Source organism: Globicephala melas, chromosome 17, assembly GCF_963455315.2.
Source record: "Globicephala melas chromosome 17, mGloMel1.2, whole genome shotgun sequence".
NCBI classification, from domain to species: domain Eukaryota; kingdom Metazoa; phylum Chordata; class Mammalia; order Artiodactyla; family Delphinidae; genus Globicephala; species Globicephala melas.
Genome location: NC_083330.1, coordinates 17,802,788 through 17,820,169, shown reverse-complemented (window position 1 = coordinate 17,820,169; position 17,382 = coordinate 17,802,788). Strand labels below are relative to the sequence as shown.

Genomic DNA, 17,382 nt, shown 5'->3' with positions numbered 1-17,382 from the left:
CTTTTTTCATATCATCAACATATTTTTTTCTAGAAAGGTCACCTTTAGGAAAAAAAGTCCTCCTTGCTCATACACAAATCTTTGACTCATGGAAACCCAAGTTTACTTACCAGCTGAATATCTAATGATTGACAATGGATATACCTAGTAGATGGTTAGAAGTTTCAAATTATTTCAATTTTTACCATGCCATTGTGTAATCCCTCCTCATGAGTATGAGCTAGCCTAGTGACTTGCTTCTAACAAACAGAATACAGCAAAGGTGATAGGGTGGCACTTTTATCATTAGGCTACATAAGACTGTGACTTCTATCTTGTTAGTTAACTGTCCCCCTTGCTAACTTCAGGGAAACAAGAAGCCATGATGAAAAGGCCCACATGACAAAGAACTGAGGGCTGGCCAACAGTCAGACGGAAACTGAACACTGTCAATGACCACATAAGCTTAGAATCGGGTCCTTTCCTAGTTGAGCCTTCAGAAGAAACCCTGGCCAACACCTTAATTGCAGCCTTGTGGGAGACCTCCTGAAGCTGACACAGGTAAGCCATGCCCAGACTACTGACATACAAAGACTATGAGATAAAGAATATGTCCTGTTTTAAGCCATTAAGATTGTGGTAATTTGTTACATAGCAAGAGAAAACTAATACACATACATTTAGAACACCATCATTTTTCATTGATATTTCTGGAACCCTTTTAATTGTAATCTACAAAAACAAAACTTTGGACTTACTTGGAATGTAGTAAAGATACAGATTTCCACGGCCTCCCTTCAATGTTATACAGGGCTCGGCATTTATTGAAATAGGGAATTTCAAGTTATCTAAATGGAATAAAGAAAATGTCAATAAAATTACTATAAATCATTTACAATAAGTATTCTGAATATCAGCCCCCCAAAACTCCCTTTAGTATTAAAATTTTATGAGAAAAATTAAGGGTAGTTAAAAATATCTCCCTCCCCAGAGGAGTAAAGTCAGCCAGATGGTAGAGTAAAAAGTCCTTCTTCCCTTGACAAACACACCAGTTCAGCAACAATTTACGGACAATTTCCCTTTGTGAGAAATCAGAAACCAACCGAAAGTTTCCTGCACCCAGGAGAATGTAAAACCAGACTCACCAATTCAGTACTGAGGTTCGGGACACCTCTCACAAGAGACACTGCTCCTGGCACAGCATAATTAGGAAGAGCTAACCTACCCCTCAATTTCACTCAGAGCGAAGAGATTGGTTCATGCGTTCAGAGCCCCAACTTTTCCAAGGAGATCCCCAGAGGACTAAAGAAAGAAAGTCTGAACAGTGTTATAACTAGTAAGGAGATTGATTCAGTAATCAAAAATTTCCCAAAGAAAAGTCCAGGACCAGATGGCTTTACAGGAGAATTCTAGTAAACATTTAAGTCAGAATTAACACCAAACATTCTCAAACTCTTCCAAAAAAATGAAGAGGAGGGCACACTTCCAAACTCATTTTATGAGGCTAGCATTACCGTGATAGTAAAGCAAGACAAAGACACTACATGAAAACTATAAGCCAATATCCCTGATGAGTTTAGATGCAAAAATCCTCACAAAATATTAGCAAACTGAATTCAACAGCACATTAAGAGGATCATATACCTTGATTAAGAGGCATTTATCCGTGGGATGCAAGGATGGTCTAACACACAAAAATCAATTAAAGTGATATGCCACATTAATAGAATGAAGAATAAAAATCACATGACCATCTCAACAGATGACAAAATTCAACATCCTTTCATGATAAAAACTCTCAACAAACTAGAATTAGAGGAAATGGCCTCAACATAATTAAGGCCATATATGAAAAGTCCATAGTTAACATCATACCCAATAGTGAAAAACTAAAAGATTTTCCTCTAAGATCAGAAGCAAGGCAAGGATACCCACTCTCAACATAGTACTGGAAGTCCTAGCCAGATGAATTAGATAAGAAAAATAAATAAAAGGCATCCAAATCAGAAAAGAAGAAGTAAAATTTTCTGCTTGCAGATGACATAATTTATATCTAGAAAACCCTAAAAACTCCATTAAAAATTGTCAGAACTGATCAAAAAATTCAGTAAAGTTACAGGATACAAAATCAAAATACAAAAAAATCAGTTGCATTTCTGTACACTAACAATGAACTATACAAAAAGGAAATTAGGAAAACAATCTCATTTACAATAGAACCAAAAGAATAAAATATCTAGGATTAAACTTACCTAAGGAGGTGAAAGACTTGTATGCTTAAAACTACAAAACATTGATGAAAGAAATAAACAAGACACAAACAAATGGGAAAATATCTTATGTTCATTGACTGGAAGATTAATGTTATTAAAATGTCCATATTACCCAAAGCAATCTATAGAATCAATACATTTCTATCAAAATCTCAATGGCATTTTTTACAGAAATAGAAAAAACAACTCTAAAATTCATATGGAACCACAAAAGATGACAAATAGGCAAGAAAATCTTGAGAAAGAGGAAGCATCACATTTCCTGATTTCAAACTATACTGCAAAGCTACAGTAATCAAAACAGTATGGTAGTGGCAAAAAGACAGCCATATAGACCAATGGAACTGAACAGAGAACCCAGAAGTAAATCCATGTGTATTTTGTCAGCTAATCTTTGACAAGGATGCCAAGAATGCACAATGGGGAAAGGACAGTCTCTTCAACAAATGGTGCTGGCAAAACATGCAAAAGAAAGAACTGGACCTTTATCTTATACCACAAATGAAAACCAATCCAAAATGGATTAAAGACTTAAACATAAGATTTAAGACTGTAAAAGCCCTAGAAGAAAATACAGGGGAAAAGCTTCATGACATTGATCTTGACAATGACTTCATGGATATGACATGGAAAGCAAAGGCAGCAAAAACATGAATAAATAAGTGGGACTATATCAAACTAAAAAGCTTTTGTACTGCAAAGGAAACAATCAACAGAGTGAAAAGGCAGCCTATGGAATGGGAGAAAATACTTACAGACCACATATCTGATAAGGTGTGAATCTCCAAAATATATAAGGAATTCCAACAATTCAATTATAATAAAACTAATAACCTGATTTTAAAATGAGCTAAGGACTTGCATTTGTTGAGACGTGGATGGATCTAGAGACTGTCATACAGAGTGAAGTAAGTCAGAAAGAGAAAAACAAATATTGTATATTAACGCATGTATGTGGAACCTAGAAAAATGGTACAGATGAACCAGTCTGCAGGGCAGAAGTTGAGACACAGATGTAGAGAACAAACATATGGACACCAAGGGGGGAAAACCGCGGTGGGGTGGGGATGGTGGTGTGCTGAATTGGGTGATTGGGATTGACATGTATACACTGATGTGTATAAAATTGATGACTAATAAGAACCTGCAGTATAAACAAACAAACAAACAAACAAAAAACTAATACTAAACTTTCTTTGGGTTATTTGTATGGAAATATGTTAATATAAATGTTTCAGACATTACATGAAATTTCTAAAAATCTTATATGTTCTGCTATAAAGTTATAAGTCATAATTCTAGTTATTACTTTAAAATGTGTATCTCAGAAATAACTAAATTTCCTTGTCAATTGCATTATTATGAACTTTCATCAAATCTTTAACCGTGGTCATTTTTAAGTCTTTTGTCATTTACAGACAGTTCTGGGTGTACTCTGATGCTTTTGCAAAAATGTTCCTATAAAAGGGTTTTGGGCTTCCCTGGTGGCGCAGTGGTTGAAAGTCCGCCTGCCGATTCAGGGGACACGGGTTCGTGCCCCAGTCCGGGAAGATCCCACATGCCACAGAGCAGCTGGGCCTGTGAGCCATGGCCGCTGAGCCTGAGCGTCCGGAGCCTGTGCTCCGCAACGGGAGAGACCACAACAGCGAGAGGCCCGCGTACCGCAAAAAAAAAAAAGGGTTTCATCTTCAAGGAATTCATGGAAAAGACTCTGACAAGTACAGGTTTCTGGTAACTGACTATACTGCTGAACTGAATGAATAAACATTTTCAGAACTCTAATGGAAAACTGATGAATTCATAAAAGTGCTAACAAAAGATCAAGATAAAAAAAATTAATTACATGGGACTGAGTGAACTGATGAGGATGATTATAATTTTTGTGACTTTCTGTTTGAATAAAAATAAAAAATCCCACAAGGACTCAGAGGCAAAAAATATACAAATCAATTTTCACTGCAAAGTAAAGGAGCGGTTACAATGGAGGATTACTGGACTGAATGTCAATATTATGACATAGTATGAGTGTGTTTCATGTTTGGTAATTGCAATCCTTGTTGCTTTTGTTGTGGTCATCCATTTACAATGCTTGGTGTCAGTTTATTTATCTCTTGTAAAAATAAAATACAGTGTGTGTGAAAAAATAAATAAATTAATTAATTAAATAAAATGAGCTAAGGACTTGAATAGACATTTCTCCAAAGAAAACATGCAAATGGCCAACAGGTATATAAAAACATGCTCAACGTCACTAAGCATCAGGAAAATGCAAATCAAAACCACAATGAGATATCACCTCACACCAGTCAGATTGGCTATTATCAAAAAAAGAAAAGAAGGACAAGAGTTGGCAAGGATGTGAAGAAACTGGAATGCTTGCACACTGCTGGTAGGAATGCAAAATGGTACAACTGCTCTAAAAAACAATACAGAGATTCCTCAAGAAATTAAAAATATGGGCTTCCCTGGTAGCGCAGTGGTTGAGAATCTGCCTGCTAATGCAGGGGACACGGGTTCGAGCCCTGGTCTGGGAAGATCCCACATGCCGCGGAGCAGCTAGGCCCACAAACCACAACTACTGAGCCTGCGCGTCTGGAGCCTGTGCTCCGCAACAAGAGAGGCCGCGACAGTGAGAGGCCCACGCACCGCAATGAAGAGTGGCCCCCACTTGCCACAATGAGAGAAAGCCCTCGCACAGAAATGAAGACCCAACACAGCCAAAAATAAATAAATAAATAAATAAAATAAAGGGCCACCCTGGCTACTCTTTAAAAAAAATTTAAAAAAAATTAAAACTATTACTACCATATGATCCAGCAATCCCACTTCTGGGTACTTATCCAAAACAATTGAAATCAGGATCTCGAAGAGATATTAGCATTCCTAAATTCATTGCAGCACTATTCACAATAGCCAAGATGTGGGAACAACCTAAATGTCCATCAACAGATACATGCATAAAGAAAATGTGGTCTATACATACAACGGAATACTATTTAGTCCTAAAAAAAAAGGAAATTTTGCAATATGCTACAATATGGATGAACCTTGAGGACATTATGCTAAAGGAAATAAGCCAGTCATATAAGGACAAATACTGCCTGAGCCCACATATCTAAAATAGTCAAATTCATAGAATCAAAGAGTGGATGGTGGTTGCCAGTGGCTGACGGGAGAGGGAAACAGGGAGATACTAATCAATGGGCATAGAGTTTCAGTCAAGCAAGTGAATAAGCTGTAGAGATCTGCTGTACAATTTCATGCCTGTGGTCAACAATGATGTACTGTACACTCAAAAATTTAAGAGGGTAGATCCCATGTAAAATGTTCTTACCACAGTAAAATAAAATTTAAAATACTGTATGAATACCAAAAAAACTCCCTATAATGTAAACAGATTAGTATTTTAATGCCCTTACATTGTTAAGGTGGAGGTTGAAGGTAGTGAATTACTTTAAACTGTGGGGAAGGGGGTGAACTCCCCAAAACATATTTTCATAAAATTACTTGTTCCATTTTCATACTTTTTAACCTGTTCTTTTCCACATTGCTCTTCTTTTCTATACTCTCCTCACCTCTCTGTATGTTCCATTGGTTAAAAATAGAAAATACACATCAAGTACTTAGAATTCTAGTAAATGGTAAGTGACTGAATACATGAATGAATGAGTTAATAAACAAATCTTCCTAAATAAGAAGTTTCAAGAAGGATGTAGAAGAGCTTATAAAAGCACTGAGGAGGAGGGGAAAGAGACTAAACCAGTTTTATTTAATTTGCCCCTGAATGCAACCCTTAAAATTAATGTTAACATCTCTCATTCAATGAATTGAGTTTGCCTGCAATAAAAGTCTCACAGAATGAGCTATATTAACAGTCATTTCATCGAATCATGGATGTTCACAAACATCTGATGCAAAGATGTTTATTCCTGTGTGGATTATGACCAAAGGAAAACCTGCCCAATTTGCAATAACATGGATGAAACCTGAGGGCACTGTGCTAAGTGAAATTAGTCAGACAAAGAAAGACAGGGAATTACCTGGCGGTCCAGTGGTTAGAACTCCGAGCTCTCACTGCCGAGGGCCCGGGTTGGGGAGCTAAAATCCTATCAGCCGTGTGGCACAGCCAAAAAATAAATAAATAAATACAAATACTGTATGACTTCACTTATATGTGGAATCTAAAAAACAAACACACTCAAAAGACAAAAAATAAACTCACAGACACACAGGCTGCTAGAGGGAGGGGGTGGAAGATTGGAGAAATGAGTGAAGTGGGTCAAAAGGTACAAACTTCCAGTTATAAAATAAATAAGTCATGGGGAAGTAATGTACAGCATGGTGACTATGGTTAATAATATTGTTTTACATATTTGCGGTATGCGGGCCTCTCACTGTTGTGGCCTCTCACGTTGCAGAGCACAGGCTCCGGACGCGCAGGCTCAGCGGCCATGGCTCACGGGCCCAGCCGTTCCACGGCATGTGGGATCTTCCCGGACCGGGGCACGAACCCGCGTCCCCTGCATCGGCAGGCGGACTCTCGACCACTGCGCCACCAGGGAAGCCCCCTGTTTTACATATTTCAAAGTTGCTAAGAAAGTGGATCTTAAAAGTTTTCACCAAAAGAAGAAAAAAATTGTAACTATGTGAGGTGATGGATGCTAACTAGCTTTATCGTGGTGATCACTTCACAATATATACAAATATCGAATCATGTTGTATACCTGAAACTAATATAATGCTATATATCAATTATATCTCAAGTAAAAAAATGTTCAGAGGTGACTGAATAAATAAATATTGTGCATCTTTTTACTGAATTAATATACAGTCATTAACATGAATTTTTATGATATTTAATGTTATAGACGTTTATGGTATACTATCAAGTTTAAAAAATGCTGGTTACCCAACAGTATATACAATATGGTTCTACTTCTACTGTTTTCAACATATATCATTATATATCTAAAAGAATATTTACCAAAATATCAGAATGTTCATAGTGGTTAACTCTTAACTGTGATAGGCTTATGGTGCCTTCTTTTCTTTTTTATTCACCTATATTTTTGAAGGTTTGCATAATTAATATACTTATTAACTTTCTTACCATGAAAGGTTGACATGGTATTGAAATGTGGGCACTTCCATATGCATTACCGAGCACAGTGCAATGTGTCTCTTCTTTCTCAGTGATAAGCTTGTAGAAGACCCTCAGAGCAAGACAACCAAGACTCTGGAGCAAAGCCGGGAACAAGTTAAAAGCAGTGAATCACCAGGGCCATGTTGTATGTCATAAGGGCAATTCTCTATTTTCAGTTAAGTTTCCCACATGTCTGAAGTTGGTCTGATTATGATGAAACCATCGACAAGTCAATGCAATCAGACAAATGTTCAGAATACCCCTGTGGGTGCTCAGTGTTAAGCCAGCACCAGAGCAAGGCAGAGTGGGGTAGGGTGGAGTGAGGGCGGAGAATAGAAGTGTAACCTTAATCTTTATGTCAGGAAGCCTAAGATTTTTCTAGGAAGACGAGACCACCATACATTAAAAAAATTAGATGTAAGGATCAAAAGATCACATAACAGTACATAGCATGTGACTTTTAATTTATTTGCAAAGGTTGGGGAACTAACAGAAAATAGCTTTATTACTTTAAAGTCACCATGTTTATGGTAAAATTCTACATTTGGTTTATTAAATACCAAAGAAAGCAGTGGCCAGGTTCAGCAAAAGCACAGTACAAGAGCCTCCGGTTTCCTCTGCAACCACAAATGTCAGCATTGTGAATCCATCATAGCACTTTTTCCCACTGAGCTCTGCCTCAGAATCCTTCTTAACCCAACAGTCCAGGCAACTGCAGTTGGCACAGGAAATGAAACCAGTGCCACCCTGAGTGTTGGTATTAAGTACTATTGGAGATCAAGGGAGGAAGCATTAGCTGGAGTTGAGCCATCACAGCACTTCATTTTACCTCTTTAGCAGAATTTCCATTACATAAATATGCAGTTCCTTCTGACGGGAATGCCCTGTCCTCATCGGTCTAGAAACTCCTTGTCTGCCTTCAAAATGTATTCAAATATCAACAATGCTGTTAAGCCTTCCTTGACTCCTCCACACCTCCCCAGCCCGACAGCCACAAACACACTATCATTCACAGTACTTGATCATCCTTCAATGGTCATTTAAAATGTTTACTACAGGGCCTTCCCTGGTGGCACAGTGGTTGGGAGTCCGCCTGCCGATGCAGGGGACACGGGTTCGTGCCACGGTCCAGGAAGATCCCACATGCCGCGGAGCGGCTAGGCCCATAAGCCATGGCCGCTGAGCCTGCACGTCTGGAGACTGTGCTCCACAACAGGAGAAGCCACAACAGTGAGAGGCCCACGTACCGCAAAAAAAAAAAAAAAAAAAAGAATGAAATAATGCCATTGTGGCAACATGGATGGACCTAGATATTAGCATACTAAGTGAAGTAAGTCAGACAGAGAAAGACAAATACCATAGATCACTTATATGTGGAATCTAAAAAACTGATACAAAGGAACTTATTTACAAAACAGAAACAGACTCACAGACATAGAAAACAAACTTATGGTTACCAAAGGGGAAAGGTAGGGAGGAGGGATAAATTAGGAGTGTGGGATTAACATATACACACTACTATATATAAAATAGATAATCAACTGGACCTACTGTATAGCACAAGGGACTCTACTTAATATTCTGTAATAACCTATATGGGAAAAGAATCTGAAAAAGAATGGATATTTGTAGATGTATAACTGAATCACTTTGCTGTACACTTGAAACTAATACAACATTGTAAATCAACTGTACTCCAATATAAAATAAAAATTAAATTAAAAAAAAAAAGTAGTTGGGGAATTCCCTGGCAGTCCAGTGGTTCAGACTTGGTGCTTTCACTGTGATGGCCTGGGCTCAATCCCTAGTGAGGGAACTAAGATCCCACAAGCAACACAGTGTGGTCAGGAAAAAAAAAAAAAAGTAGTTGGCTTTAGAATATATTCTGGGGATATTAAAAACGGAATCATTGATAAATACGATGTGAAAAATAAGGGAGATAATTAAGGATACCCCTGGTTGGGGGGTAAGGAATTAGGTGGATGATGAGATAGGGAAGATTTAGGAAGAAACAGATTTGGAAAGGAGTATAAGAGTCCTAGTTCCAAATGGCCCTTAGACTTCCCAGTGGCCATGTTGAATTTGTAGAATAAACAAATGAATCCTGGTGATATGTTTAGTTATCCTTCCTACTACACATAAGTAAGACAAAAGCCAGAAGTTCCTTGAAGATACCAGCTACACCTTAACATAACCTTTGCATTCTCAGTATTCCTCAGCATAATAAGGAAACCTAATGCCTATTAAAGACGTAGTAAACAGGATTAAATTCAACTGACTTGACTAGGCTCTGTACAGGAGGCAGGACTTTTGATGGACCTCAGAGGTTTCCATGAAACAGAAAGATGGACACGAATATTTCAGGTTAGAGAATAGTACACATATATATCAATGCAAGTATAAATAAAGGCTAGTAAAGAGGCTGGCCTGCTTGGAGTTGGGGGGACACTCCAAATGTCAAGATACACTCACTTAGCTGAGAGGACCATGCTGGAATACTTCCAGAACCAGACCCCCCCTCATCGCCTCCAATGCTCCCCCTCTGGTCCGAGTCACCATTCTCTCGCTCACCTGGATTATTGCAACAGCTTCCCAACAGGTTGCCTGCTTCCACTTTTGCCGCCTTACAGATTATTATCAACCCAGGAGCCAGACCAGGTTTTACTCGTAGTAAGAGATAAAGTCATTCCCTGACCTACATGGCCCTCACCCTCTCCCCATTCCCTTCTATGTCATCTTCTGCTACTTCCCCCACGCTCATTCCATCGCAGCCACACTGGCCTCCTTGCTATCCCTCCATCACCAGCCACGTTCCCACCTCAAGGCCACTGTGCTTGCTCTTCCCTCCACCCCTTCCACTGGATATGGGCGTGGCTCACTCCCTCAACTATTCCTGTCCTTGCTAAACAGTCACCTTCTCAGTAAGGCCTTCCTTGCCTGTCCTAATTTAAAATGCAACCCCCATCCCCATCTCTGTACTCTCTATCCCCTCCCCTGCTTTATTTTTCTCTCACAGCAATCACCACCATTTGACATGCTGAATATTTCACTGATTGAAACTCCAGGAGGGCCGTGACTTTTTTTTTTTTTTTTTTTTTTTTTTTGCGGTATGCGGGCCTCTCACTGTTGTGGCCTCCTCCCGCTGCGGAGCACAGGCTCCGGACGCGGACGCGCAGGCTCAGCGGCCATGGCTCACGGGCCCAGCCGCTCTGCGGCATGTGGGATCCTCCCGGACCAGGGCACGAACCCACATCCCCTGCATTGGCAGGCGGACTCTCAACCACTGCGCCACAAGGGAAGCCCCGTGACTTTTGTCTTGTTGTTCACTGCTAGATAATATCCTCAGTGTCTAGAACAGGCACATGCCAGATTCTCAGTGAATATTGGTTTAATTAAATAATCCATGAATTCCTTGAGTTTCAGGACTATCCATAGCCCAAAAAAAGGTTAGAGCTGAGTCTCACAACTCTAGGTTACAGGACGGTGTATGTCCAGGGCTCTGTGGACTGACTCAGACAGCCACATTTTCTGCCTTTTCCAAAGGTGGAGGATAAAACAGCCAATTCTTGCCATTTCTGTATGTTATGCGCTGAACTGTGTTCTCCTTAAATTCATATGTTGAAGTTCTAACCCCCAGTACGTCAGAATGTAACTGTCTTTGGAGACAGGGCCTTTAAGAGGTGATTAAGTTAAAATGAGGTCATATGGGTAGGCCCTAATCCAATACCGTTGGTGTCTTAGAAGAAGAGGAGATTTAGACCTACAGGGAGTCACCAGGAATGAGTGCATACAGAGAAAAAGCCATTTGAAGACATGGCAAGAAGACAGCCATCTGCAAGCCAAGGAGAGAGGCCTCAGAAGGAAATCAAACCAACTGACCCTTGATCTTGGATTTCCTGGCTCCAGAACTGTGAGAAATAAATTTCTGCTGTTTAAGCCACCCAGTCTGTGATGTTTTTTATGGCAGCCCTAGCAAACAGGTATACCATGTATGCCCAGTAGCTTGGCCAAATGGGAATCATCCTCACAGAAAGGACTGAATTGTCGTCACCAACTTCCTGACAATAATACCCAGAGGGATCAGTGCTTCCCACAAATGAGGCATTTCCATCTCAGTCAGGATGGATTCTCTAAGGCAGGGAAAGGTTGACGTGGCAGGGGCAGGGGAGAGGGGCATGGCAGCAAGCAGGGTCTCGCTTAGCTGTATATCCCACCTGCTCTCCACGGTCCCTATATCCATGGGGCAGCAGGAAAGGACCACAGAATTTCTCAGCATTGGAGAGAAACATAAAATCTCTCCTCAAAAATCAAATCAGAAGACAAATTGAGTTAGTGTTACTGGAAGATTAAAAGCTAAATAATAATATGAAGTGTTATATAAATAAAGGCCATAGGAAATACAGCACAGAGAAGGTGGCATAATCAGTGCATGGAGCAGAAGCGCCAAAGGAGTGGAGAGAAGGGGGCCGAGTGCACTGAAGAGGGCCTGGAACAGGGCAGTGTAAACTGACCTTGCGGGGTGGGGAATTTTCAGGGAATGCAGCATAATCACAAACAGAAAAAAAAGCCACCAGCCTGAGACTAGTCATACACTTAGGTCTTGTTCCCACATCTGGCAATTACCATAATTCCCAAGAAGTAACTTTTTTCTTTTTTCTTTTTTTTTTGCGGTACGCGGGCCTCTCACCGTTGTGGCCTCTCCCATTGCGGAGCACAAGCTCCGGACGCGCAGGCTCAGCGGCCTTGGCTCACGGGCCCAGCCGCTCCGCGGCATGTGGGATCCTCCCGGACCGGGGCACGAACCCGTGTCCCCTGCATCGGCAGGCGGACTCTCAACCACTGCGCCACCAGGGAAGCCCCCCAGAAGTAACTTTATATTAATATTTGCCAGAGTGTATTTGCAGGATTGTAAACACACTCAAAAAATAAAACAAAATAAAACTGAAAATTGGGGGATTAAATAGGTTTCTTTATTGCAGAACTTCTCAGAACTCAAAGTACATTTGTAAATCTCCCCCAAATGATTAGACCATAAATCCTTTTTTCCCATGAGGATTTCAGCTAGCAAGTATTTTCGGGAGCATCCCCTTAAACCTTCCTGATACCACTAGTGGGTAGAAAAGGTCAACCAACCTATAGTGAGCAACACAATGCAAAGCACCAAACCAAAACAGTAGTCAAGCCCCGAAGCTGTGCTTTCAGACCAGCAGATATTTGTAGAGAAAGAGGGAAAACTAAACAAAACAAGATAAAACAAAACAACAGTGATCCAACCAGTAAATAGCATTAGAGTGTGGCTGATTTTTTTTTTAAAGTAATCAATATTATTGTTTCTATGTGGCTCTGTGCTAAAAATTTTACCTCAAAACAATCCTTGTAAAATGGGTTCGAAAATCACTTTCACTTTACAGATAAAAAAGCTGAGGCACAGAGAGACTAAGACTTTGCTCAAGGTCACACAATAACGGACAGAATCAGCCTTACATCCAATTAGGGAGGTAATTCCAAGAGCCTTCAAAAACCACAGCCTGAAACACAGAGCACCTGTTATACACCCAACATAACGTTGAAAACAAAAAATCATGGCCTGGGCTTCCCTGGTGGCGCAGTGGTTGAGAGCCCGCCTGCCGATGCAGGGGACGCGGGTTTGAGCCCTGGTTCGGGAAGATCCCACATGCCGCGGAGAAGCTGGGCCTGTGAGCCATGGCCGCTGAGCCTGCACGTCCGGAGCCTGTGCTCCGCAACGGGAGAGGCCACGACAGTGAGAGGCCCGCGTACCGCAAAAAAAAAAAAAAAAAAAAAAAAAAATCATGGCCTGGAGTTATAATCAATTTCAAGCAGTATTTAGGACTGTTCTACCTTCTCAAGAAGACCCGGTCAGTCTTGGGGCTGAGGCAAAATCTCAGAAGCAGATAGTTCTGCCCAAACTGGGAAGAATCTGAAACTGGGTTCAAGGTAGAGATAGCTGACCACAGGAAAGGACAGAAGCACTTGGAGGTCAAGTGCAACACAGTTCAGAGACCTGTGAGGCCAGTGACGGATCGAGAAAATCCACCCAGGGCAGGAACCAGACATCACTTTTGCTGCCAGCAGCCTCCCCAGCAGCCGGAACATACGGTCATTTCCTGCATCCCGGCGACAGCAGAAAAAGGTTCCTGTGAAAACTTGCCCTTGGAACAGTTCACATTATGAGTACCTGCTTTTGCCCTCGTACTTACCACAGTAGGAGTACCAAACACTTGTGTCAGAGGAGTTACAGATCCAGCGTTTCTCTCCAGGTTCAGTAAATGTGGAAGAAAACAGGGCGGAAAAAAGCATAAATGGGAACATGATTCAGGATCTTCAAAACTTTAAAAATGCAAGGACAGTCAGTAACTAATCATCAGACTCTTCCTTTTTAATAAGTAGAAAAAATTTAACTTAGTCATCAGTCACATGATTTCTGAGTTCCTATCCGACTGTTTCCTCTTTTGAATGTGTGTGTGTGTGTGTTTAATATCTGAGCACTTGCTGCAAGAGGAAAGGAAAACGATTCAGAATGTACTCTTTGCGAACACGTGATACAAATGAGAGCACAGAGCTTTAAAAACAAAATCAGGTATTTCCCAATCAATAGTAAAGAAACCAGCCTGTAGGTCTTCTTTAAAAGATCAAAAGACTAGCACTCTTTATCCCTCTGCATTGCTATTCTCTCTCCCACAGGTTTTTTTTTTTTTTAAACCCTAAGCACCCTCTCCTATTCCTTCTTTCTTTATTTATGGCCATGCCGCTGGGCTTGGAAGCGTGGGGTCCTAACCACTAGACTGCCAGGGAATTCCCTCCCACAAGTTCTTTATACAACAATTCTCACGGCCAGAAAGCAGAACCTAAAGCTCTGAACTGAACAGGCTCACACAAAGTGTTTCTGCTCGGCAACAGGTTCAGCCAGAGGGTAGAGCCCAGCTGGATGAGACCCCAGACACAGGACATTAGCTGTAGTTCTGCATGGTGGGTGGGGGGTCTCACCAGGCTTGAGAATGCATTCACTTTAGCAAATTACAGGTCCAGGGAATACCTTAAAATGGTCATTATTTTGTGTGTGGAATGTATTTCATTCCAAAACTCTCACTTTGTTCTAGAAAAACAGCCACCCCTTTAGGTGCTTTGCTACCTGAAATTCTTTAAAGGACATGGTCTGGGATTAGTAGCCAAAAAATAGCATGGAGTTGGGGCCTTAAAAACCTACAGGTTTAGAGGAAAATAATCATATTCGTAAAAGGTTTTACTAAAGAACTGTACTACTTTCCCATTTTTTTTAAGGTAAATATCCATGGGGTGGGGCGTAGTCTGGGGAAATGGGGAGTTGCTCAATGGGTATTGTTTCAGGTTGGCAAGGTGAAAAAGTTCTAGAGATCTGTTGCACAGCAATGTGAATACAGTTAACACTAATGAACTGTACACTTAAAATTGGTTAAGATGGAGAATTCCCTGGAGGTCCAGCGGTTAGGACTCCATGCTTCCACTGCAGGGCACATGGGTTTGATCCCTGGTCAGGGAACTAAGATCCCACAAGCTGCCCAGTGCAGCCAAAAAAAGAAAAATTTTGTTAAGATGGTAAATTTTATGTTATATGTATTTTACATATTTTTTAAGTGGGGGAAAAAAGAGGACAAATCCATGAATGCTTCTAGTAGTCTCAAAATACCATTTCCCACTAAAAGGAACAAATACTCTAGAGAAATTACTGTTTCCAGGTCTGAGGCAGAAAAGGTTCAAGATGCGCCTAAAACATCTTATCATATTAGACACCCAATTTGATGACAGTCCCATTGACCAAAGATGGGTTTCCTATTGATGCTGTAACAAATAACCACAAACTTAGTGCCTTAAAAAAACAATACAAATGGGGAATTCCCTGGCAGTCCGGTGGTTAGGACTCTGAATTTTCACTGCCAAGGGCCCAGGTTCGATCCCTGGTTGGGGAACTAAGATCCCACAAGCCATGCTATGCGGAAAACACACACACATATGCACAATACAAATGAATTCTCTTACAGTTCTGGAGGTCAGAAGTCCAAAATCAGTTTCAATGGGCTAAAAGCAAGGAGTCAGCATACCTAGTTCTTCTGGAGACTCCAGGGCAAGACTCTGTTTACTTGCGTTTTTCAGTTTGAGAGCTGCAATCCTTCCATTCCTCCATCTTAAAGTTCAGCACTGTCATCTCTGCTTCCATCGTCACATCGCCTCTCCCCTGATATCCTGCCTCCCTGTTATAAGGGCCCTGTGATTACAGTAGAACCATTTGGATAATCCACGATAATCTCCCCAACTCAAGATCCACCTATAAAATCCCTTTTGCCATTTAACATAACATTCACAGCTTCCAGACATGAACATTCAGCCTACCTGTAGACTATTACGATCATTAATAAGATAGTAACTGCGATGAATTGAAATACATCAAATATATTCAAATCAATCAGCTCATAATAATTTTTTTAAAGTCTAATCAGCAGATGATGCTAGGAAACCAACTCTATTTTGAAACCTGATAAAGGGAAAGAATCAAGCATTTATCCTGACTTTTCTATAGAAACTGAACTACCGGTAACCAAATAGTACAGAGAGGCAAGTTTCCCTTGCCTTCTCATACTCTTTTCTCTACTTTTAGAAGTATTTCAGCTAATATATGAAAAAGGAATGATAGAATATAACCATTTTGCAACACCTAATGAATTAGTAAACTTAGGCACTGAGCATTAGTAGCTGCTAACGTCACAGAGAGAGAGACAGAAAGACATTGTATTCTTCTTGATGGGTGAACATGGTGGTAGCCAACCTCCAAGATGGCTCCCAATGACCCTTACCTTCTTGGTATGCAAATCCTTGTGTAGTCCCCTCCAACAATGTATAAGGGTGACTGTGTAACTAAGAAAATATTGCACAATGATCATGTGCAACTTCCAAAGTAGATCATAAAAGACATTTTGCCCTCTACCTTGCTCTCCTGGATCAATTGCTCTGGGGGAAACAAGTAGCTCTAAAGAGAGATCCATGTGGTAAGAAACCAAGGCCTCCTCCCAAAAGGCCAGCACCAATTTGTCAGTCATGTGAGTGAGCCACCTTGGAAGCAGTTCCTCCTGCCCCAGCCCAGCCTTCAAATGACAGGAGCACCGCCTGATATCTTGACTGCAACCCCATGAGAGAACCTGAGCCACACCCCCTCAACTAAGCCATTCCCAAATACCTGACCAACAGACACTGTGCAATATCATAAATGTCTGTTGATGTTTTAAACCTCTAAGTTTTAGGGGCAGTTTGTTATGCAACAATAGAAAAATAATACAAACAACATCAGCTACGAATCAGTCTTGTCCAAAATAATCAAACCTCAACCTGATAAAGCCTCAATTTATAACAAATACAGTAGACAGACAAACATGTTAAACTACACCTTGGGGATATAATCAGAAAATCTAGACCATGAAAACATATATAGAACAAAAAACTCAGTTTCTTCAACAGATGATTTGCAAAGGGCAGGGGCTGGCGGGGGAAACAAAGTGAAAGAGGGAATTCCCTGGCAATCCAGTGGTCAGGATTCCGTGCTTCTGCGGGCGGGGGCCGGGTTTGATCCCTGGTTGGGGAACTAAGATCTCACATGCCATGTGGCAGGGCCTAAAAAAACAAAAACAAAGTGAAAAATATAGAAGGGCCCATAGATTAGAAGTCTTAAAAGAGACTTAGAAAATAGGTGTGAATAAGGTGGGAACTTTAATTAGATCCTAATCCAAACAAAATGGGGGTGAAAATTATGAAACAATTGGAAATTTGAGTAGACTGGGTATTTGATAACACTGGGGTCAAGGGCAGCTTAGGTATTATGATGGTATTGTTATTTTTTTAAGTCTTTATCTTGTAGAATTACAAAATTAAATATTTAAGAAAGAAATCTGGGCTTCCCTGGTGGCGCAGTGGTTGGGAGTCCGCCTGCCAATGCACGGGACA

At 40.7% G+C, this 17,382-nt stretch overlaps 1 protein-coding gene across 2 annotated transcripts in view; it reads right to left on the bottom strand.

Annotated features, from left to right (window-relative positions):
- LY96 (lymphocyte antigen 96) overlaps positions 1-14,701 on the bottom strand; it is a 30,603-nt gene extending 15,902 nt beyond the window's left edge. For both annotated transcript variants that reach the window (XM_030859540.2, XM_030859539.2), the window contains exons 1-2: positions 13,614-14,701; positions 738-827 (exon numbers count right to left, since the gene is read on the bottom strand). In XM_030859540.2, coding sequence (XP_030715400.1) covers positions 738-827; positions 13,614-13,725 — 202 coding nt within the window. In that variant the 5' untranslated portion in view covers positions 13,726-14,701. The remainder of the gene's footprint in view (positions 1-737; positions 828-13,613) is intronic.
- Between the last annotated feature and the right edge of the window lie 2,681 nt (positions 14,702-17,382).